The 25073-nt window shown below is 40.5% G+C and overlaps 1 protein-coding gene across 1 annotated transcript; it reads right to left on the bottom strand.

The window, feature by feature from the left end:
• Positions 1-595: 595 nt before the first annotated feature.
• LOC306847105 (protein capicua homolog) lies at positions 596-25073 on the bottom strand. The gene is made up of 20 exons (XM_079380886.1): positions 24938-25073; positions 18132-21824; positions 17041-17172; positions 16779-16929; positions 16497-16590; positions 16064-16246; positions 14445-14577; positions 14044-14331; positions 12134-12231; positions 10181-11045; positions 9021-9160; positions 8762-8922; positions 6976-7163; positions 6512-6892; positions 5949-6121; positions 5697-5821; positions 4914-5065; positions 4489-4620; positions 4271-4396; positions 596-3135 (listed from the first exon to the last, which is right to left on the bottom strand). Exons 2-20 carry the CDS (start codon positions 21655-21657, stop codon positions 2864-2866), a joined length of 7320 nt encoding a protein of 2439 aa, XP_079237012.1. The 5' UTR covers positions 21658-21824; positions 24938-25073; the 3' UTR covers positions 596-2863.

Here is a 25073-nt window from a genome sequence, read left to right as displayed (position 1 = left end):
AGTCCGGCGGACTGTAGGCGCGCTATATTGATCCCCAGGAGCAGGTGTCACACTATCTGCCTCTAACTTTATCATGCACAATTAGTTATTTTTGTACGTTGTTAATAATACAAAAAAAAACAATAATAATAATTTAAAATTAATTTAAATAAAATGCATATTAAAACTAACAAAAGCAGACAAATGATAAGAGATATTAAAAGAAAAAGAGCAGTTCCTACTTGTAAATAAAACTTTAGATCTGATAAAGATGATAGATAAATATATTATATAATAAATTATTAGTGTATAATAATTATAATAATTAGCAAACAAAACATTTAAAATTAATTCAAATTAAACTCATATTAATAAAAAAACTAATAAAATAATAAGCTGTTCCTTATTACTGATAAAGATAAATCGGGTCTGACAAAGATAATGAATCAAAACAGAAAAGATTCTAAAATAATACTGTATATCAATATGCTTTATTCTGTATGTATGTATATCTATCTATTTGTCTGTGTCTGTCCATCCATCAATAACATACCTTTATCATACATGCGAAAAGGACTACACAAAAACCAAGCGTTGTGTTAGGTCTTTAATTTTTTCAATAATCTCGTTTAGAAATATTGCACATGGTCAACATGCCTGTTGATGAGTTTACACTCACCTTTCTCTTTCTAAAACTCCTCCAAAGTAAAGACAGTTTATTGGATACACAATCATAAGGTGTACACGCATACATGTGCAGGTATGTGTGTGTGTGTGCAAGCATTTGTCTGTCACTGGGGGAAGGGAAGAAAATATGAAATATGCCGATTTCTCCTCGCACACATCAGAAGCCACCGGTTTTCAGGCATATGCTAACAGTCTTTTAATGTAGTGCCACTGCATTTTAGCATTTGCTCGGGAGTAAGTTTGATTTGTCAGGGTGCATGTAATGTTTAAGCACATACACTCGCACACACACAGACATCTGTATATCATGGACATATAGAAATATATAGGTATATTTATACATTTATGTTGTCACACATTCAAGTGAAGACTGAGTAGCATTTTTATACTCATTACTCCTCTTTCAGCAAAAACAGACGCAAGAAAGTGCTAGGTTACATTTTTTTTTCTTTTTTTTTTTGTTTGTTCAGTTTGGATTTCTCTCTCTGGATACTCATTGATTTTTCCCCCCACTCTCCTTTTAATATATATATATATATATATATATTTATTACAGCTTGTACAGTGAAATTCTATGGCACTAACAGGTCACTCGTCTACTTCAAAATAAAAATCCCACCCACGTCCTATTGCACCAATGAAAGATGAGGCAGAGTAAGAAAGAGGAGATCCTGAGAAATGCCGCCCCAGCGCTGGTCTCGGGTCAGCTTTCCCTTGCGTAATCCTGAATCGAAATGGCGTCGCAAACTACAAAGCTTACTCTGACTCCAGACCAGCGCTTAAAGTGGCGCTTTCCATCAACACTTCGGTTAAAAGTCTTAAGGAGATGAAAAAACAAGGGCTTTCCTTATGGGATGCGGAAAGGGAGAATCGAACGCAATGGAACAAAGTCGTTGGTTAGGTTTTAAATATCTAAAAACAAATACTTTCCTGATTTAAACCATGGTCTAGGACCATATATTGTGCAAACACCTGATTGAAATATAAAAAAGAAAGAAAGGAGGAAAAGAACACAGAGAGAGCCTCATGCCCACCCTCTGCCCCCCTCCCCAGCCATCACGGTTATATATATATACAGTGTACAGGGAAAAGCCTAAGTTGGCGGCCAGAGAAGAGGAGCTTCAGCTAAGAGGCTAAAACAGAGTGTTTTTTCTTTTCGATTTAATCGCTCCAACACTTAGATAGCTGGATTAGTCCATGCTGAAAATATTACTAGAGGAAGAGGAGGAAGAAGAAGAAGAGAGGCGCAAGCTAATACAAAATAAGATATCAGTCAGTTCCACCATTACGGCACAACAACAAAACGACAAAGCATAACTACACGTTGATTCGAAGAGGGGTAGTGTCTCTATTCGTTTGCGTCTTCTTTTCGAGGTTAGGACAATGTTTTCCTCTCTCGCTTTTGAGTGTGCTGTGTTGTTGTTGTTGTTGTTTATGCGATTGTGGTGGCCGCCGTAGCCTCTGTTTTCTGATCCGCTGGTCTAAGTGATTACGAGTCTTGAGTTTGTTGCCTCTGGGACGAAAACCTGTGAATTTACAGCCCGTGCTGAAGAACAGTAACAGCCGATGCATGTATCCCGTCACGGGGGCGTAACATTCGCATGAAGACCCTTCTCCTCCCCCGGATATTGCTTTCCTCCGTCTCGGTCTTTACAAATGAAAGTGCAAGCGCATTTGTAACCCCCCAAAAGTTACCAGTACCTCAAACAGTCTAATTGCTCGTCTAAAACATTCAGTCCATTCGATAAAAATCTGTGCTGGCCCCACGCAGGGGGCTTTACTGAGCGTGTGCAGACAGGCTGGTTTGGTGCTGCCTGTGGTGCAGCATTGAAGGGCTCTAAAATTCGGACAGAAAGTGAAGCCACGCCCTAATGCAGAGGTGGACAAATGACGGCCTAACAGGAGTGGCATATGTAAATGAGTGTGACCTCATGCGTTCCTTGTGCAAGTCCTTGATGTGTGAAAGTGATATTATTATGTAATTGCATAAAGTGTGTGCGTGTGTGTGTTTGTGTAACTGTGCATAACAACAGAACATCAACGAAGTGAACGCAATGGCAACGAAATCAGTTCGATTAGGAACGAAGCAAAATCCACATAAGTGCTGTACTGTATATTGCCAGCGGAAATGGGTTTACACATTTCTAGAATCCATCCCTTCATTCGTCTTTCATTCTTTCGTTCCGCTTGTCTCCTCCTATCTTGACTCATGCGGATCACCCACATCTTTCTTTGGCTCTTCCGTGGCCCTGCTCCTCTCGTCCACTTCGGAATTCTCCCTGGACGCTGGATTGGATGGTCCGGGAGTAGAGGCGGAGTCAGAGCTTCCGCTGGCCACACCTCCCACGCTTTCAGAACTGCCGGCGGTCTGCATGATCTTCTGCCTTACCTCGCGGATCTTCAGCTGCAGGCACACCTTGCTGGGAAACGTGTCCGAGTGGCGAGCTTGGAAGGCAGCTGTGGCTTGCGCTGTACCAGAAAGAAAAAAGATATGCAAGCTAAGTTTTGCCTTCACAACAATGGCTGATGCAATTTTTTTCCATTTGATGCTGACAGTAAAAAACAAAAAATAAATATGCATTTCATTGAGCCTCTGAAGCCATTTTCTTTTTTAAATGTATATTATAAAAATGTATTTTTTAATTTATAAAAATTTACTTTTCAATCACACATTTCGCAATTTTGAGGGTTTTTTCCTCACAACTCTGAGTTTATATCTCACAATTCTAACTTTATATCTGACTTTTTCTCAGAATTGAGATGTAAAGTCAGAACTGTGATATGAAAAACTGGAATTGTGAGAAACAAACTTGTTTCTGGTGGAAACAAACATTCATAGTTTAAATTTAAATTTAAACGTTTAATTTATTCCTGTGATTTTAGCAGCCATTACTACAGTCTTCAGTGTCACATGATCTTTCAGAAATCATTCTTATACTGTATGCTGCTGCTCAATTATTTCTTACTCTTACCAATGTTGTAAACAGTTGCTTCTTAATATTTTTGAGGAAATGTTGATATTTTTTCAGGATTCTTTGATGAATAGATCATTCAAAAGAACAGCATTTATTTGAAATTGACTTTTTTTTTGTTCAATACAAGTATAAATTAAATGGACCCTTTTTATAAGACTGTGATTGTCGTGTTTCACTGGTCATCAGCATCATAAATCCTTCCAAATGTTTTAGATTTAGATTTTTTTAAAACGTGTATGTACATTTATAACACTATACTTTGTATTATATTACCTTTGCGTCAAATTACAAAAAAATAGTTAACACTAATGCGAGGGTGTTTCTAATGCAGTGGCTTAGGGAGTGACGGTAAATTTGACATTGTTCTCTCTTCTGACTGCCGTTCTCACTCTCTCTATTTTTTTCTTTTTTTCGAAACTCATGAAAACACTATCGTGGAGTTTTCTTTTGCTATTTGAGCAAATGGGGATGCAAAAAATATATATTTGTGATAGTCTCCCATTCACTGCTATTGAAGTTTACCCAACTATAACGACTTCCTCTGCTGAGAAACCCGGAAATGTGAAAAGGGTCCATTTAAGTCAATAGTCTGGCTGTGCTATACTGAGATATGGTTAACTTGATGTTACCTGAGGGGAAGAAGCCGTGCTCGTGGAAGAGCTGCATAACGAGCGCACGCCGCTGGTCCAACATCCTACGCAGAGACGAAGACGGCACGCGGTCCATCTCCTCCAAAATATGCTCCGTGTCTCCAACTGATAAACACAGAAGATGAGAAAACGCATATAAATATATCTCTTTATGCATGCGTTCATGAAACTGAGTTTAAACATAAAACTGAGCCCACCAGCCCTGTCGAAGGTAAAGATGTCCCCTTCACACTTGGCAGCACTCTTGGGCGTGTTAGGCTCTGAGCTGCAGCTGGACAGGCGGCGACTCTTCCTCCGTGGTGAACTGGGTTCGTCGGCGGACTCTAGATCTAGGGAAGGAAAGAAAATGTTATGAAAGGAGGGATCAAAAAAAAAAAAGGTAAGGCAAAAAGAATCCCCTAGATCCCTTTCTCTAGCTTGCTTCTCAATAAATATGTCTAATAAACCTGGCATCGTATATAACAAATATTATTGGCTCTTTGATGAATTGCTTTTGTTCCTCTTTTGTAAGCTGCTTTGGATAAAAGCATCTGCTAAATGCATAAATGTACATGTGATTGTCTGAGAAAAACCATGGTATTGGACTGTGCAATTTCACATTATATTTATAATCTTCTCTCGCCTGTAGAGTTCCTCCTCTTCTTGCGGTAGCTGCCCAGTATGGTTCTAGGGGAAGTTGCTAGACTCTGTAAATTGGGAGAGGGCAGCACATCTTCAGGCTTGAACTCCGGCAGCTCTTTAAGACGCTCTTCAAAAGAGGAGCCAAACAGCGCCCTGTGAAAGATCAAATATAGTTGTTGAAAAATGAAATAGGAACAGCACTGTGACTGAAGTGGAGACATTCAGGTTCTTGGGCAGCACTATCATCTCTCAGGACCTGAAGTGGAACACTTACATAGACTCAATTGCTAAAAAGGCCCAACAAAGGTTGTACTTCCTTCGCCATCTGAGGAAATTCAACCTGCAACAGGAGCTGCTGAAACAGTTCTACTCTGCCATCATTGAGTCTGTCATGTGCACTTCAATAACTGTCTGGTTTGGCTCAGCTACAAAATCAGAAATCAGAAGACTACAGAGGACAGTTCGGTCTGCAGAAAGGATTATTGGTGCTCCCCTTCCCACCCTCCAAGAACTGTATATATCCAGAGTGAGAAAAATGGCTCAGAAAATCCCCCTGGATCCCTCACATCCATGCCATCTCCTTTTTGAACTTTTGCCATCTGGTCGGCACTACAGAGCACCGAATACCAGGACAGTCAGGCACAAGAACAGTTTATTTCCCCAGGCAATCTACCTCATGAACTGTTAAATGTTCTCCCACTGTGCATTAAAAATGTGCAATAACCTTATTTATTCATCACACTACATCCTAGTACATCCCTACATCACGGGCAATGCCACTCACTTGTCACCAGTATCAGAGGTGTTTTTCAGTGGAGGTGGGCGGAACTTGGTCTTTTTAACTGAAGGGGGGTCAGTCTGCAAAGGGGGTGGCGGGGGGTCCAAAACAGAAGCTTCCCTGCGTCCTGCCTGAAAAACAAAAATCAAAAAGTGATTATAGAATAATGTGGATATCTGAACATGCACAGTTCAGTTTCATATGAAAACTGTTTGAATTTACCAGAGTTGTATTGTACAGCTGTGAAAAGCATCTCACCTCTCGACTCTCGTCTTTGCGGTTGATCTCAGCTTGACTTTCTGTCTCCTCTTCCATCGCTCTTGCTCTCTCAGCTCTCTCTGTTTGAGACGGGCCCCCTCCTACGTCTCTCTCAGACTCTCGCTCCATTTTGCTCCCTTTCTTTCCATCCTCCTTCCCTTCACAATGCTGACCTATTGAACATTTTGAACATGACTTTCGAGGGACTGCAAGAACATACAGTAATGCAAATGCTTGATTAATATTTAATAACAACTGCTGTTAAAGACCTTGAAATAGCCATAATATCGGTTTTGTAGTATCTTTTGAACTACATTTATTTTACAGTGTTCTTTTTACACGTTACATGTACTTCTTTTTGTAATAACAGTAAATTATGCATAATTATATGCAACTAACCCTAAAACAAACCCTATTCCTAATCCTGACCTTACAGTAAGTACATGCTGTTAATTATTACTCATTACTTGAATGTGTATTTTCACTGTAACAAGAACACACCTTAACTTAAAGCCAAATTTATAAATGAAATTAACAAGGTTTGATAATGAGGTTAGATTTACCTTTATGTGTGTGTTGCACCGATTCCTCCAAACCACTAGGTGGCGTCTGATGTCCATCATTTGACACCACCAGGTCTCTCTGTTTCTCCATCTCCTTCCTAGATTCTGGTCCTCTCTCATTTTCCATGTGCATGTTTACCTGAGACTGCAGCTGCGTATCTGTTGCGGCTGAGGGGGTCGTCGCTTGAGGCGTCGAGGATGATGCTTGAACTGATATGGAACTTGCTGTGCATTGTGGCACGGCTGTCACTGACACAACTCCTCCGGCTAAACTGACACCGGGGTAAATGGCGGTCACAAGTTGACGGGTGGCCGTCGAGGCTTGTGCAGGTTGTGACAATCCGCTCTGGGGCAGGCATGGAGCTAGGAGGGGGGGCTGACCTGTGGTAGAAATTTGATGATGTTTGTCACGCAGTGTTAAATATGTGTTGGTGGTTTAAAGAACTCTCAGTCGTAACACTCACTTGCAACAATCGGTTGAACCAAGGTTTGACCGGCTGGCGCAATTGCCGTGAAGCCAAGGGTCGCCACTGGAGATTGCAAAAATGATGGGCCAGCAGGTGACGGAGTCTGGTGGGTGGAAGAGACTGCAGGTGTTGAACCCAATGGCAAAGGAGCTGCAACTCCAGGAGATGACTGGACATATGTGATCCTGTGCAACAAAAGCACAGCAGAAGTGACTTTTCCAAGTCATGTATCTGGATCTCTCTTAACACTCCTGTCAAAGAAATGTTAACCCTAACCCTAATTACTAAAATCAGAGGATGAATAATTGATAAAATGGTATAGAAGTGTTCATTTTTACACCATTATTTTAGTTTTAGACAGTTTGTGTTTTTTGACAAAAAAGTCGTAGATATTTAGTTATCATGCCATATTCAAAACTCTTTTCGAAGTGAAAAAAATTTCACTTCGACTGAAATGGCATATAATTTTACAAATAAAAATTATATCCTTAAAATTAAAAATAATCCTTTTAATCCCATTTTTGTTATCAGTGACATTTTTTGGACTTTTTTCTTATAATTTGGTGCCCATGATTAAACATTTCAATATTTAATAAAATCAAAAATGAATAAAAAAAATAATTAAAAAAAATAATAATAATAATTATATAATAATAATAATAATAATTCATTACATTTATATAGCGCTTTTCTGCTTTTTCTAAGCACTCAAAGCGCTCTACATTGTGAGGGGTGGTGTCTCCTCATCCACCACCAGTGTGCAGCATCCACCTGGATGATGCGACGGCAGCCATAGTGCGCCAGAACGCCCACCACACACCAGCTTACTGGTGGAGAGAAGACAGAGTGATGAAGCCAATCAGTGTAAGGGGATGATTAGGAGGCCATGATGGTCAGAGACCAATGGGGAAATTTGGCCAGGATGCCGAGGTCACACCTCTACTCTTTTCGAAAGACATCCTGGGATTTTTAATGACCACAGAGAGTCAGGACCTCGGTTTAACGTCTCATCCGAAAGACGGTGCTTTTTTTTTTGGACAGTATAGTGTCCCCGTCACTATACTGGGGCGTTAGGACCCACACAGACCACAGGGTGAGCACCCCCTGCTGGCCTCACTAACACCTCTTCCAACAGCAACCTAGTTTTCCCAGGAGGTCTCCCATCCAGGTACTGACCAGGCTCAACCCTGCTTAGCTTCAGTGGGCAACCAGTCTTGGGCTACAGGGTGATATGGCTGTCTCTATAGATAGATAGATAGATAGATAGACAGACAGACAGACAGACAGACAGACAGACAGATAGATAGATAGATAGATAGATAGATATATGCACACATTCTAAAAACATTGTTAGTGCATTGTTAAATCTTGCAGTGTTATTTTGTAACAGTATGACAGTATTATCAGCATGTTTTCAGTAAAATCCTTTAATTATAGTCATAATTATGCATCTTTTCATTTCATCTTAAAAACTTTTGTCAACTAACAAATTTAGTAAATTTCTTAGCGTTTGGCGCCCATGGTCAAAATGTATTTATTATTATGTATAAGGCAAAGAAATAATCAATATTTTTGTATAATATAAAAGAATATAAAGATTTTTGTCTTCTAAAAACAAACAGTGTTAGTACATTGTTAAATCAGATGTTGTTTGAAGACCAACAAGGATGTTGTTCCATGAACATGTCCTACTTGGCACAGTCACTAGAAGGTTAGATTGTGTTATATTTCAGTGCTCAGATGTCTGGCAGCAGTTTTAAAGAGACAGCGGGCAGTAAAGTACCTTGTAGGTTGTGGCGTCAAGAGCACCGTCTGAGGAGGGGTGGGCCCAGGGGCCATGACAGTTGCCGTTGGCATAGAGACAGGAAACGAACTGCCAGTATGCACTGATCCTCCAGGATGCACATTTGTTTGGACCACAGGCATTGGTGCAATTTGAATGATCTGAAAAGCAAAGCAGCTCATGAATCCGACACATCTGTTGCAAAATACAATAAATGCTTCTCGCTCATGTACCAGGATAGTAAGCCGAGCCGATCTACCTTACTTCCTGGTTGAGTCCCATTTTGAACAGGAAGGGGTGGACCCACCAGGGAAATTGGCTGCGGAGGTGTAGATCCTGTTCCGACTGTTGCCATGGGAACCAACATCTTGCTCTGTGTGACTGGGGACTGCGCTTGAACTGTGCAAAGAGATGAAAAGGACTGATATAGTAGAGACCGAGAATAGACTTCATAAACTCATTTCCCTAACACTGTGTACATAATCCTGATCCTTGTAAGCTTGGGAAACCTGATTAAATGTGTTGAAAACCATCAATAAAGCTCACATTCCCTTGGATGAGGACACAGCATATAACTTATAGGCTTCCCACATGTTTAGAAATGAATTTCACTGACTTGTTCATGAATGATTAATTTGTGAAGTGGTTCGACTGAGTCACTGAAAAGAACCAATTCACTCATATATCATATATTGGGCCTGTTTTACACAAAATGCAATATCCAGTCCAGTCATTCACAACCACAGGTTTTGCTCTGTTAAGCCTCTAAAACAGAAACTTGAAAATATTAAAATAATTAAACTTTTTTAAAATGAACCTCTTATTTCCAAAAAATGAAGTATCATATTAATAATAATAATAATACTTTTACTCAGCAATGGTGTTTTAAATTGATTAAAAGTGACAGTTAAATAAATGTATAAAAATTCTCTTGAACTTCACCAAAAAAACTATTTTCAACATTGATAATGAGAAGATATGTTTTTGAGCACCAACTCAAAGCATATTACAATGACTTCAAATGCGATTTCATCACAGAAATAATTTACTTTTTAAAATGCATTCAAAAAGAAAACTGTTATTTTATATAGTAATAATCTTTCTGAATATTACAATTTTTACTGTATTTTTAACAAATAAAAGTAGCCTTGGAGAGCATAAGATATTTCTTTCGAAAACATTAAAAAAATCTTGCTAACCCCTAAACGGTATGGTAATTTACACTGATCAAATAATTTTTTTAAGAGAGAAAATTAAATGAAGTTTAATGTCTATTATTTACTATAAAATTGTCCATTCATTTAAAGATTTGATTAATTTCCATGAATTTTACAGTCCTGAAAATCCGTGTGGGAACCCTGAATTTAACTTAGCGCGTGCCCGGTTTCTTCACCACAATTTAACTGCCCCAAATCTCACCTCCACCTCCCGAGCTGACTCCTCCCACCGCTGGGACTGAAGCATATCTTATTCCTTGCCCCGCCCCTGAGTGTACACCATTGGCCAGAGTCACATGGGTGGGTGCGGCACTGGGCAAAGTAAGGATGCTGGAGGGCTGCTGGGTCTGCTGGGAGGAGGAACTGTTGGGATTGGCAGTTGCAGGCAGAGTTGGAAGGATGTACTGCACCTGTGTTACGGGTTTCCCGCCACTAGGCGGCGTAATGGAGGCAGCAGGGAGGAACTGATGATGAAGCAAGGGAAGGGGTACTGCACTGTTACTAGGGGCTCCGTTGCATGATGTAGGTTGGGGTGGGGTGATGAGCTGAACTGTGGGTTGGTTTGGGAAGGCTCCTCCCAGGACTAGGCCAGTTACTAAGCTTCCTTGCCCATTAGGTTTGGGAGAAGAGGAGGGAAAGTACCCACCTCCTCCTGCTCCGCCGGCACCGATCAGTAGCTTGGGCTTCCCGTCTGGAGGAAGGGTCCCAACAGCCACACCCCCATCAGCTGGCTTGCTGGCGATGGGGATAGGGGTGCTAGTGATGGGACGAACAACATTGGTCACTACGGTGGGGGCCATCCTGACAGCGCCTCGTGAAAGGTATGTCCCGGCATCGTGCGGCAAAGTGGCCGAATTAACAGAGGCCGAATTAACATGGAAAGGAACCTGCCCTCCTCCACCTCCTCCTTTCCCTTCTTTGGGCCCCCCATTATCCAGTTCTGCACCACCCATGCCTCTCTTCTCCTTCTTCTCCAGGTTCTTGTCACGCCCCTCTTCGTTGTATTTGTTGCCAGTTGTTCCATTCGGAGAGAACGCCAAAGAGGAATGGACTGGTTGGAACGTGCGCTGAAGAGAAAAAGATCATTTGTGAGATAAGATCACTATTATACTCTGATAATTATTTCATTCACATTCATGCTGGACTTGATGTCTGTGTTAGTGTGTGTGTTTCGCAACTGTACATAAAATTACAATTCACATATGTGGAATACAGAATAAAATTTTAAGTGAAAAACAGCTTCAGTTTTCTACACAAAGTTCATGTATGGCTACAGACCACTTGGGTTTTAGATTGACATTTATGCATTTGGCCAACACTTTTTTCCAAAGCAACTTTGCATTCAAACTAAAAAAAATTTTAAGTTCATGCATTCCCTGGGATGCATGACCTTCGTGCTGTTAGCGTCATGCTTTTTACTGTTTTAGCTCCAGGAAGGCTCAATGTGTAATATAGTGCAAAAGTCACATGGACTACTTTTAATATATTTTAGTTGTTTTTGGAGGGAAAAAATATATATAGCCAAGACATCATTTCTCATTTAATTTAACTTGATGTACTACAATAACAATATAAAATACAATAAAAAATAAAAACTGACAGAACGCTTAGAGACATCTGCTGCCTTGTGAGTATATCCATTGGCGTGGAAAACCTCATGAGAAAATCCTGAAGAAATAATAGTTACTTGCCAGACAACCAAACACACAGATGCTGAAATAATCTGTTTTTTATGAATAATAACTAGATGAGAGCAAATATCATTTCTGTTGCTATGGTAATTTGACTTATCTAATTTAAAGCATATTTCTCAACAAAGAGATCTATGGTCTTTTCATCAATTAAATATGAACATGAACTTTATTCTAGACAACATATGACAGCTGGATGTGGTTAGGATGTGAATAACTTTTTTTTAAAACATCGAGATTTCATAACTTGCATAATGTGAAAGTGTGCTTTTGTCACTGTTTTGAATCAGATTTCCAAAGGAATTTGGTGTTTGCATGTAGTAGTGAACTTTATTCACTTAAAAATGATTTAAAACTGCATGAATAATTTAACAAGAGTTTAAAAAAAATGGGAAAATTGTTGAACTGTAACAGATGCAATGCGGGACATATTACTTGACGTCATGTGATGTATTAAGTGTTACCTTGCTGTCAGCTTCATCTGCATGCTCGTTTTCGTCATCGCTGTCTGTCACTCTCTCTTTACACTTCAGGTCAATGGAGCCGTCTGCAAACGAGTCTTCTGTGGGGGAATCACACGTTAGCTGTGAGACCAAGGTTTGCAGATCTCACACTCATGGGACTGAGAGCGCCGAGCAGTGAGCAGATTTTGCCTTTCCATAATGAATTAATGATGTTTGGATGGTGGTGGTGGTGCATCAGAGAGCACAGAGCTCGTGGGAGACACAGACTCAAGAATCAGTCAGGACTGACTAATAATGAGAATGGAACGCAAAACACTTGTAAAATCAAAACCGAATCGCTGAAAGATAATCATTTTCTGATGGTGGGTACGTTCCACATATAACAGCGTTATCTACAGATCTGGGGGTTTTGGGGTCCTATGTTTTTCAAAATTCAGAAAACATAGACAGAATCGCAGAATCCAGTCATAGAGATGGAATTTATTGTATAACGCCGATTGTCATAGAACTTGACTATATCTGGATCAATAAATCAAACGTAGGGCTGTACACAAATCCTGATAAAAAATAGTGTCTGTGAATATTAAACCATGAAAATTCTGCATGTTCTGCATGCCTGTGTAAATTAGTGATGCAGTTTCGTCTACCGTTTCACTATACGAGGACATTCAAACTCTGTTGTGTGACAATTTGTTTAGCAAAAAATAAAAGGAACTGTTCAAATTTAATTTGATTACATTTTAAGATACATTAAATTGTTAAGGTTTTACATATTTATTCGATTACCACTGTTCAATTATTACCACTTCAATAATAAATTTGTAAAACACAGAATACAGAAAAATTAAAACAGACAACACAGAATTTCAGAAAAAAATAAAACACATTTTATAAGGCTCTATTATTTACATTTTTAATAAATCATTAAATTATAAAAAGGTTATGACTTCAATTGATTAGCTATACTTTTTGATTATTAACATTTAATTAAACTATTAAAAATGGAATTTCGAAACAAAAAATAAATAGATTTCATAGGTTTCTAATATTGTTCAATTTTGAATAAATTGTTAAAACTGTATGAATCAATTGATTTGTTATCCTTCTTAATTATTAAAATGTAATTAAACTATTAAATATGGAATCCAGACAAAATAAAGCAGATTTCATAAAGACCCTAGGTTTTCAACAGATCCAGGCCTCTAACATAAAAAGTGAGGCTTGCTCTTGGCAATGCTTTATAATAACTTACATTAATAAACATTAAAACAATAGTTAATTCTTGACAGGTTATTACTTAGAAAGTTTTTAGGTAACACTTTATTTTAAGATGTCCTTGTCACACATATTACATGTACTACTATTATAATAATGCATAATTACATGCAAGTAACCCTAAGCCAAACCCTAATCCTAATCCTAACCATATAGTAAGTACATAGTTCATTAATAATACTCAATACTTAAATGTATAATTACACTGTAACAAGGACACCTTAAAATAAAGTGTAACCACTTTTTGCATTTCTGAAGAAACTACAAGTGGTGCATATGCAAAACTAGCCACAGTGATGCTAAGGAGTTCTGGATGGTTGCTAGGGCATTCAAGGTGGTTGCTAGGGTGTTCTGGGTTGCTGCTATTTATCATATTGACAAAGATGTATCCATCTTATTTTTAATGTACGGCAATTTGTAACTTGAATGTGCAAGAACTTCCATGTCATTCACATCCGCTTGATATAGCAAACCTGGATTTCTTATCATATTTTAATGTATTATAAACACACCGGTTTGTAGTGTAAATAGTTTTACCATTTGCTGCACTCCAGTTATTTACCTACAACAGCTAATGAATCATATTCACAGAAAACAGCTCACTTTTGTGTTGCAAAATGAGGCACGTAATTTACCTATGACATCATCATCCCCCTCTTCGCAGATCACCATAGGCTCTTCATCACTGGTCACATCCTCACTCGGTCGTCGATGGTGAGCAGGGGCACGGGGATGAAACAGTCCCGTGCTTTCCATTGCTCTCTCCTTCTCCCTCCTCTCCAGAGAATGCAAAGCACTCTGGGAAAAGGCGCGAGGCCGATGAAGCTGCACTCCCATTAATCCTCCGTGACCGTCAGATCGAGGTGAAGTCCAGCTGGGCCCTGCTCCTTTGTGGTCTGCCCCCTGAGATGTGGAATGGGCCTCTGGGGAAACAAAGAAGGTTAATTCAACATCAGTTGTGTTTCACACTACTATGCACTCATAGTTTCACAAGCCCAACAAACGCCCACGCATATAAACAAACTCCCACACAGACCTGTGCTTTCAGACACGCTGCGCTCGCGAGCTTCTTTGGCCCCTGGAGTTCCCCGGCCCTCAGACAGGGACTTCCTTCTATCCTTGTTACACCATTTCCAATCAGGGTGAGCTCGGAAATGAGCCTCCTTCACCTAAAAGACAGCAAAACCAGCAAAAAAAAAAAGTGAAAAATAAATATACTAAAATTTGTAATACATTTATTTCATGCATGTATATTTAAGTATACTATAAATACATTTACATATTTGTGTACTTAATTAAAATATACTAAACTGGTATACTTAAAGTCTGCTAAACTGGAACAATTAATTTTGAACTTAATGCACTTTAATTGTGCGGAAGTAGTGCTGATGTCCAACTAAAGATATACTGAAGTATATTTGATTGTGCTAAAGTGGAACTATTGCAAGTATACTTTAGGTGCACCTTAAATATCTTGCATTTAAAGACCAATATTATTCAAAGATCATACAATTCTCGTCAATAGTGACATTAAAACATATTTTAGGCTTGATATTAATTAAGAAATGTGCATTGTGCACAAGTAGCAAATAAAGTTTAATTATAATTTTATATCAGTAAGTCTCAAGCGATTTGTCAGTAAATATGTTAATAGATTTGAACTATAGTTAGTATGAAATAAATGTATTTTAAATATATTACTTTTGTACTGGAGGAGTTACTAATAAGTTAATAATAAAGTAACAGGCTTAATCAATACTAACAGTGCAACCCTTGGATCATGCATATATTCAGATGTCTGTAAATGCATAGTTTTGAAATCTATGATCATTTTATTTAATAAATTTGTAATCACTATAGTATTACTAAATGATGAATAATTAATTTTGATAACACTACACTACATTACACTACCGTTTAAATGTTTGTGGTCAGATTAAAAAAAATCATTATGAATTTTATACATTAATAGTATATATATATATATATATATATATATATATATAATATAATAGTATTCATATTGTTAGATATCTATTAAAAAAAATGCTGTTCTTTTGAACTTGTTATTCATCAAAAATGCTGAATAAAAATGTATCATTGTTGATACAAAAATATTAAGCATTGATGATTTTTTAACATTAATGATAATAATAATAATAAGAAGAAATGTTTTGTGCAGTAAATCAGAATATTAGAATGATTTCTGAAGAATCACGTGACTCTGAGGACTGAAAACTCAGCTTTGCATCACAGAAATAATCTACATTTTAAAATACATCCAAATAGAAAACAGTTGTTTTAATTGTATTAATATTTCACAATATTATTGTTTTAGTGTATTTTTGAGCAAACAAAGGAGCCTTGATTGGCATGAGAGAAAAAAACATTAAAACAATTTGAATGATACTAGTGCATACTGGCATTAAATTGGCCATCAACCATCCTCCTTTCCAGATATTTGCATCTACAGTACATACTGTATATCGACCACTGTAAAACTGATATCGGTCTATCACTAATTCAGATGCAAAACCACGTTTTAATGCCACGTTATGTCCTAATTTCAAAGGAAGTACAACAGATTGGCATGACATCTTTCTCTTATGCAGTATTTGATAAATATTTACATGATATTTCACAAAATGACTGTACCTGGAAGGCAAGATCATGATACTTCTGCTTCTCTTTGGGTCCCAGCGCGTACCACCACTCACCCAGTATTTTACTGACAGTACGGTTGTCCTGGTTGGGGTGCCGCTGGTGAACCAGCGCACGGTGACGCTTGCTAAAGATCATAAATGCGTTCATTGGCCGTCTGATGTGGTCCTTTTCCCTCTTTGTGGTTTGAGAGAGATAGATTGGAGAAATAATGAGTTTATATTTGTATAATACTTTTAACAGACGATATAAAGGGAAATTAATGATGGCAATGCTTAACAACTGTAGCCTGAAACCCTTGACAAGTTTCCGGGTAATTTTTCAGCACTCACTAAAAAGAGAGATGGCGGGGCTGTCTGGTGATACTCAAAGGAAACCAGGCAGCTGATAAAATTTTTAATAAAAGGACACAAATAGCAGTTCTTACCTTCTTGTCAGCTTCTTTTGGGAGAGCACTGAGAGATTGTGAGCGCCTTTTCCCTGGGCTGATGGATGGAGCAGTGTCCTGAGTTGGGAAAAAACTAAAAAAAAAAGAGAACTGCATCAAAAACAGTAAAAACAAATTATTGTGATTTTTTTTTTTTTTTATAAAAATATTTTTCCCATAATGTGTATATATTGCATGTCCTTACAAAGCATTGTTTTTAAAATATTGTAATCTAAATGTTTGCTGTCATTGTCAAGAGGTGAGATGCAAACAGATATTTACAGGTCGTCAGCATCACTCTCAGTCTCACTGTCACCTCCTCTCTCCATGGGTGGGTCTTCAGCAGTAGGAGGGGGGCAAGACGGAGAACCTCTCTCTGGTGCTGGATGGTCAGTAGGTCCCTCAGTCACAAGGGCAACTCCACAGCGAGGTTCTGCAAGTTTATTCAGTTTCAAAATTTCAACTGAATGTCATTTTGTGTATATTCTATGCAGTATCATACAAGAAAGTGTTGCAATGTCAAATTATAGTGTTCAGATGTTACCTTTGCTCTGATTTACAAGTGTTTGGCCATCTGCAGGCTGCATGGACATTTTTGTCTGGCTGGTCTCCAGAAAAGGAACCAACGAATGCCACGCAAACACTGGCAGAGAGCGGGGCTCCACGTTGGTCCAAACTAAATGCAGAAACAGACAAACCTATTATGTATTCACACGACTCTTTCGGAAAACCTACAGCCTCTCTATTCTCTTCGGAAGGAACTGGTGAAAAGGCACATTTCTGTGTCAGAGTGAACCTGAATGAAAGCCATTCATGTACATATGTCTGTGTATCAGTGATTGGTGAAAAGAAAGAGTGTAACTGTCCTGTGCATCTGTCATTCAAGGGATCTGTATATCTCAGATTAAGTACTCATGAGAATCAGGGCGGTCCAATCACGCTCTAGCCATGCATGTCTGGGCAAGTTCCCGTGTATCATTTGAGACATGCTGCAACTGTCTAAAGAAACACTGACCCTGAAAGCACAGTGCATTCTTCACTACACACACCCAAACACACCTGCTGCTGACCAGCATACCAAAGTCACCCTTATTTTTACAGTTTGTCAGTCTGAGAGGAAATAGAAAGTATTTGCTGGTGTCCTCCAACTTACAAAACAACATATTCTGGCCTGCACAAACTAGTCCAGAAAAAAAGTTATTTTTCCTCTTTTGTAAAAATAAACTATAAACAAACTGCGCAATACATTTATTTGAATAAAATAAATGTGAATAGAACTGCCTATATAATTTGGCACTGGAAGAATTTGATACTTAATTTTTAAAAGAACATTGAAATTGACTTTGTTACTTTGGGAAATCTAAGCATAGTGTGTGACATTTTGAGATGTACTCTGAAACTCTAGAGACACGTGATAATCTTTTACAGGGATAACCGTTAATTTAATGCATCCTTGAAGAATAATGTATTAATTTATTTTAATAATGCTTTTGTATCATAGTGTACAAATAATATAAAGTTAGCACATTCACATTATAAAATTATTTTACATACTTTAAACTTTTGGTGGCTATGGAGATCAATTTACAAACGTTAGTGTTCTAATTAGTTTTATTTATCTTTCAGGTTTCTTACCAGTGCCAGGTCGTCCCATGATGATGTCTTTGCGAGGAGCAGGGTGAGGGGACTCGGCTGGCAGGATGAGGGGCAACAGAGCAGTGGGTGAAGGATGGCAAGCCACAGGCTGTGGGAGAGCACCACTTGCATTTGCAGGCCCACCTGACTTCCTCTCTTGCTCTTTACCTCCTGAGCCAGATAGTACAATGGCAGGTCCAGTGGTTGCATTAGAGGTGGACACATTCAAAGCAGCAGAGTTTGAATGGGCAGGATGTCCAGGAGCCACAGGCGTCAGTGACTGAGAGGAAGTCACCAGGACTAAGGTGGGAGCAGGATTACGAAGGAGAACGGCTCCGTTGGTGGCGGCGCCATTTATGGGCACAGGGGCCTGGAGGCCAATGGCATGGTGAGGGGGCTGGCTGTACTCCCTAGAGCGTGAGCTTGCTCTACGGCTCAGGGGACCATCAGTGAACTTTGCCAACGGCACATCTGGGTTACGAACAATGACAGGCGAATCGCGTAGGGGAACGATACGACGTGAGCTGGGATCCTGTGGCAGTGGTGAGGGTGGTGTTGGAGAAACCAGCATAGGAGGTGGAGTGGAAGCGGCAGAGGATGAGGGTCGGCTTGTGATGCTCCTCTGTCGAGGAAATGAGAGAGATGAGGGGGTGGTAGGCTGGCTTTGAGGGGATAGAACCCTGAATGCTGCTGCGTTGAGGCTGAGGCCGTGGTCATTGAGTTGGGGATCAGATTTCACATAGTCTGATGGACTGGGCAGTGGGGGTGGAGGGACATCCAGCTTACGTTTACTGGGACTCATGGGTACAGTGAATGTCAGGTTGGTCTGAAAAGTGGGGACGATGCCAGAGATGTGGCGCTCACGTTCTGTGCAGGGAGTGCCAGGGATTTTCGTGCCACTGAGGTGGCGAGGGCGGCGAGGGGTCAGTGGTGCTGTGATGGGGCTGAAATTAGCTGGGCGGAAGCCAAATAGTGTGGGTGAGGGGGACGGTGCAGGTGAGAACGGTGACTGATTGGACAAAGGTGTGCACGAGCGTGAGCTGCCAAGTGAGACCAGCATATTTGCAGCCTCGCACTCATCAAAGTCAAAGCGCGACATGTCACGTGGCAGTTCTTGTGGTATAAGAGAAGTCATCACCAGACGTGGTCGAGAGTCCCCACCACGGCTGCTGGCTTCACTGCTGTCTCTTGAGTTGTCGTCCCAGTCATACTCGCTGCTGGTGCGTCCACCTAAACGAAGGTCAGGTGTGAGGGTGCCCGTGCTACTGGCGCCACTCCTGTCTCGGCCAACCCCGCCTCCGGCTTCCATCTCTTTGGTGCGCATGGAGAGATGCCGCGAGCAGTAGCCGCGCCTCTGCGACTCCTTCGAGCAGCCTTCACGTGAGCACAGTCTGCGCCACTGCTTGCCGTTGAACTTCTTGCGGATGCCTGTAGGAGTGCACACCACATCGCCCTTCTTGTACTTCTGTTGAGCAGCCGTGAGGGGTGTGCGGGAACGTGATGAAGAGGACGAGGATCCAGAGCCACCCCCTGATGCACCATGCGAGTTGGAGCTGGGGGTCTTGTCAAGGGAGCCTCGAGAAGAGCTTGGGGGCATGGGAGGAAGCTGGGATGTGGAGGAGATGACTGCCGCACCTGTGGCTGAATCCAGGCCCAGGAGCATAGGGGGGTGATTTGGGTGGGGAGCAAGGGGCAGGTGGGGTGCAATCGGGGTGCTGAGCCCTCTCACCAAAGAAAGGTGAGGGCTGAGGTAGTTTGGTTTAGAAAGAATGGGCCGATTCTGAGAAGGAGCCCCCAGAGCTTTGCTTCCCAAGGCAGTGATGCCACCATCCCTTAGTTGGCTAAGACAGCTGACTTCCAAGTCCACCCCATCTGGGGTGGATGAATGAAGAGGATGATGCTTTTGCCTCTCCCTCTCCCGTTCTCGTTCCCTTTCTCTCTCCAAGTGCCTATGCAAATCTCTTTCCTGATCCTTCTCTCTGTGATGTTCCCAGTCTCTGTTTGGGGCCACACTGAGTACAGATGTGATGGCAGTGTTAACGACAGAAGACGAAGAATGGGGTGAGGGGAAAGGTTGCAGCAAACTCTGAACAAATGTTGGTCTAGTCAGTTGAACCACCTCCTGCTCCACTTCCATGTCCTCTCTTTCCTCCCACTCTCGTTCTCTTACCCTCCTACCACCAATCCCTGGATCTGCTGGCTGGGGCGGCTCTAAGTCCCAAGGAGGAACCAAGAGGCGGAGATTTTGTCGTGAGACCCAAATGGCCTGTGCCCTTCCGTCATCTTCCACACCTCTCCTCTCCCTTCTCTCGTCAGAACGATCTTCCCTTAGCTGAACACGGTATGGGAAAGACACAGCTGGGTGTGGATCTACTTGAGTGACTATACCTTCTCTGTACCACTGTTGCGCTCCCTCACTGCCCTCGTCACCTCCTCCGAAGGGGATGCAGACTCGTGTGCTTATAGCCACCGGGGTCACACCGGGAGGTGATGCATCTAGAATAAGGTCAACAGAATCAGTAGCCACTCGAAATGGGTACTTGCATATGGTCTTTTCTCCATTTAATTGCACCTCCACAGTCCCATGCTCTTCGCTAACTCTCCGCACAACTCCAGTGCGAAACACATCAGACATTTCCCGGCCCCGATCGTGAGGCCAGCCTTCCCCTAATCTGGGACCCTGTCGGGCCAGAACTCTCTGATTTTTGAGACCTTTGGCGAGGACCCCGGCTAGACCAGATGACAGGCTCTCCTGTGAGGATGTTGAAGTGCTATGTGCTTGTGCCTTTTGGGAGTTGGAGTGAGAATCACGTCTTGAAGCTGTCACTTCTAGGTCGGCTGAGTGTTCACTGGCTGTGTCGGTTGAGGAGCAACGCTGTGGGCTGGATGCGCTCGGCCCATCCCTCTCTCCGCACTCGCCTGCAGTTCTACCTGTAGGCACAGGTACATTCTTGTGTCCGTACCCAGTGATGCTGTCCTCAGCCACCTGACTTTGACCGTGTAGGTCCGTGTGTGCAGCAGAGGCAGATGGGCCCTGGCTAGCACCACTTCCGTTATGAGAGCTGCTGCTGCTCTGTGGGGGTGTGCTGGGAGTGCTGCCGTTGCCATGGTTTCCGGCACAGTGCTCCGAGGTGTACTTCTTCTTGGGCACGCGGGCCTTAAAAGTGGCCGTCTTGCGACTAGACGAAGGGTTGGGGCTGTTGCTGGCGCTGGTCGTGCTACTGTTGCTGTCACTCTGTGTTCTGCCCGACTTTGAGCTCCCAGGGCATTCCTCTGTCTTCCCAAAATCGCCTGCTATACTGAGGACCCCCTCCTTTTCCGGAGACCCGCTTCTTCTCAGTGGCCCTTCCTGTGATGAGTCAGAATTTGAGGAGATATGTGTCTTGGGAGAGGTAGGTGAAATTTGGGGTTTTTCCTCTGTTTCTCTCTTCTCTTCCTGTGGGCTACTGTCCGCTGTCCTCCTCTTAACTCCCTTGGCGCGAGTGGATGGGGGTGACCGCCTTTCTTGCTTTTTAATGGGCTTCATCTTGTCTTGCTCTAAGAGAGTCTCTAATCCTCTTGATTTCCTGCAAGTCCCAGCCTATCAATATCTTCCACTCGGTTTCCCTCTTGCATCCCGCCCCTTCTTTTTTTCTTCTGTTCTTGTCCAAGCCTCTTCCTGTTTGCGCTGTCCTTTCCTTCTTAAATTATAGCCTGCAATGAAACACAGCACATGAGATGGATCAGTTTGTAATTCAGTATTGGAAGTATAGAAAACAGATTATACAACCAAAAACAAGTTAGTGCACAAGATAAAGTTTTAAGTTTAGTGCCTAATCTCATCAAAACATCTTCAGTGTGAATTTATATAACGTAGCCTTAAAAAGTGGATATAAAACAATTTAATACAAGAAAATTTGACAACGACAGAACACAAAGAAAAATGCTTGCCAGACAAGTCACACACACACTTTGTTTTTTTTTGCTGGATCAGAGGAGGCGGGGGAATTCCTTGCTCAGTGGTATTTCTGTGACTCTAAGGCTCTCTCGCTCGCTCTTTCAAATGACCTTTTTGCATTCGTTACAGAGGCAATCCACCCCTACAGTCCTCACTTCCTGTCACAGCACTACAACATCTCAATGTACAATACCATCCTTACACATTACTATTTACACATTCTTTCCTCCTACCAAAACACCCTTTTCTTCACCATCCATAAAGCCCATTTAAAACCCACAGATATGTTATCAACATTAATGTTTGCATAAATATATTTAGACACTTGGATACACTTTCTACAACCCAGTTTAAATACACCCTGCAGATTACAAATAATTCAGTATAGTCAAATGACAATTCATTTAAGCTTTGAATATCCTCAAAAACTGCATGCAGGGTTTATAACTATAAAATACGACTGACTGGTTTTTATTAAATTAAGGATGTGCATCTAATATCTTGTAATTAAAGGTCAGAACATGAATGACCTCTTTTGATGAGCCAATGCATGCTGGAATTGATAAAGATGTAACAGATCGTTTTAGGTACGCAATGCAAAACTGTCCCATTCTTGTGAGCAGAAACCACAGTAACCACACTGCCATTTGCACTGTAATACAAGTTTGCAGTAGGGGTGTATGAAGGTAATTTGATGTCATAAAGATTTGCATGCGCAGGGTAAGATTTGTGAAAGTGTACATAAGACTGTAAGCGTAAATTAAATTTGTATGCGCAAGAGAAGCTTTGTAAAGGTGTAAATCGCGTTTCAAGCGCAAGAAAAAATTATTTGCAGCATTTTACTGTTACTCGTAAGTGTAATTCATGTATTGTGAAACTACAGCTTCATGCTAGCGCAAAATAAATATGATCTGCATTCTTATGACTTCCATTTTTCCGCGCTTACACTTTTGGCATGTTTTTTTTTTTTTTTATTCTAATTGACTGATTAAATGTAACAATTTGACTCAAAACATGCACACTTTTAGAAAAAAATAAAAAAGGATTTATTAAAGGTAAAAATGCCCATAAAACTTCAAAATAAATTTAAACTTATGAAAGGATTAATTAATCACTGATGTGAACTGACCACACAGAATATGAAGAATATCAAAAACTGCAGCTGTCCACGGTAGTCAGATATCAGCACAATTAACACACTCTGCAAAATATCGCCTAATTATCGTTATCAAAAAAATCCCCAAATATATCGAGATATCATTTTTTTTCAATATCGCACACTCCTAGTTTGCAGACAATATGCAAATCTAAGATATGCAGTATATAACCTCCAGTAAGAAAATTTCATCATAAAATAGTTTACTAAGACCTGCTATTACATTTATTGCTTGGTCATGTAGGTGAGTAAAATTTTTGGGCCACTAAATTATTCCAAAGCATATAAGATAACACAAAGTGAAAATTATGAAAGGTTATATTCGGCACTCGGTTTGTATACCAATAGTACCACTGGTTCAGATTTTATACTGATATCACTTGTTTTTACTCATTGCATCCTTATTCCGTATGATTGCATGCTCATACATCACTATGGTTATGTTTGTGCTTTTTTTTAATAAAATAAAGATATTCATATTCAGCTAAATGAATGAATAAATGTAAAATATTCAATATTTTATAAACACTATTAATCTAATATAATTTTTTATAGGCCTATGTTTTATAATTATATAATAAATAGCAGTAACTCAACCCTGCATGACACACGTGTCATGTGATGTCAACCCATATAGGATATATATATATATATATATATATATATAACTTTAATGATTTTGTAACTCAAACCGTAGAGCATGACACCAGAAATATCAAGGTTATGGGTTTGATTCCCAGAGAATGAATGAACTGGTAAAAAATTTAAACCTTGAATGCTATATGAATCACTTTGGATGAAATGTCTGCAAAAAATTGAACTTGAACTGGCAAAAAAATTGGCAAGTTTATGTGCAATGCACTAAATAGCTATTTAGGTTTCTCGGCCTGTCCTCACTGCACTCACTGACCCTTCAAGTAATTATAACAACTTAATCTTATAATGACTCGCCAGATGCACAATAATAAATGTTCCCATGCAACAGCAAGTCTCCAAATAAATACAAATGTCCTGAAACACAGTAAAAGCCCTGTTTCCCATCAACAATGGTGCTGCTGTCGTAGTAGTACACCGCCGTATGTGTGTCAAGCGCTTTTATTGGTCGTAGTGCCTTACTCTACGCTTACAACCACCTACGACACAGTGGAGTGGTGTAGGCCTCCTCCATAACACAAGGCCGCAGAGCAGTTCCCGTCTCCTGAGGCTCCTGAAGCGAGGGCGACGGGGCCCATATTATTAAAAATGAGAAAAAACATACAATCCTTCTCAAATATACGCGCCTATAGGCTATAAATATGAAAACATCCGAATTAAATTTACTGAATGCAACTGAAAACATATTATTATATTATAGTCAAGTTTAAGGAAGAAAATAATCGCGTTATGTTTACGTAAAAAGCTATGGATAGAAGCAGTGACAGCTCCTGGAAGCTAAAGGAACACACAAAAGCAGTTTGTTGAAGCTGTAGCTGTTGTGTCACAAAAATATTTTCAGGAGAAAAAGTTTTTAGGCTGACTGTGCACCTCCACCCCTCCCTTTCAATTTGTGTGTGTGTGTTAAAATGCTTACTCCGCCATTTTATCCAATCCACTAAGAAAAATTAAACAACTGACGGCGAAACATTGTAGATGGATCCGCGACGTAAAGCAAAACACAGCATTAAATATATAGGCAGCTCACTGCAGTACTGCAGATGAAAGCTTTCGACTCACCCCGTGAATATTTACAGTGCCGTCGATGCGAAAACCAAGCCTATAAAACCACGGAATCCCCGAGAAAGCTTTTGCAAAGAGTGTTTTTCTTCCGCAAATGAGAAAAAGTCCAGCCGTTGAGGTTCCAGGGTACTCT

The sequence above is a fragment of the Barbus barbus genome, assembly GCF_936440315.1.
Source record: "Barbus barbus genome assembly, chromosome: 27".
Taxonomy (NCBI): Eukaryota; Metazoa; Chordata; class Actinopteri; order Cypriniformes; family Cyprinidae; genus Barbus; species Barbus barbus.
Note: the sequence above shows the minus strand (reverse complement) of the source record. Positions and strands in the feature narration are given on the sequence as shown.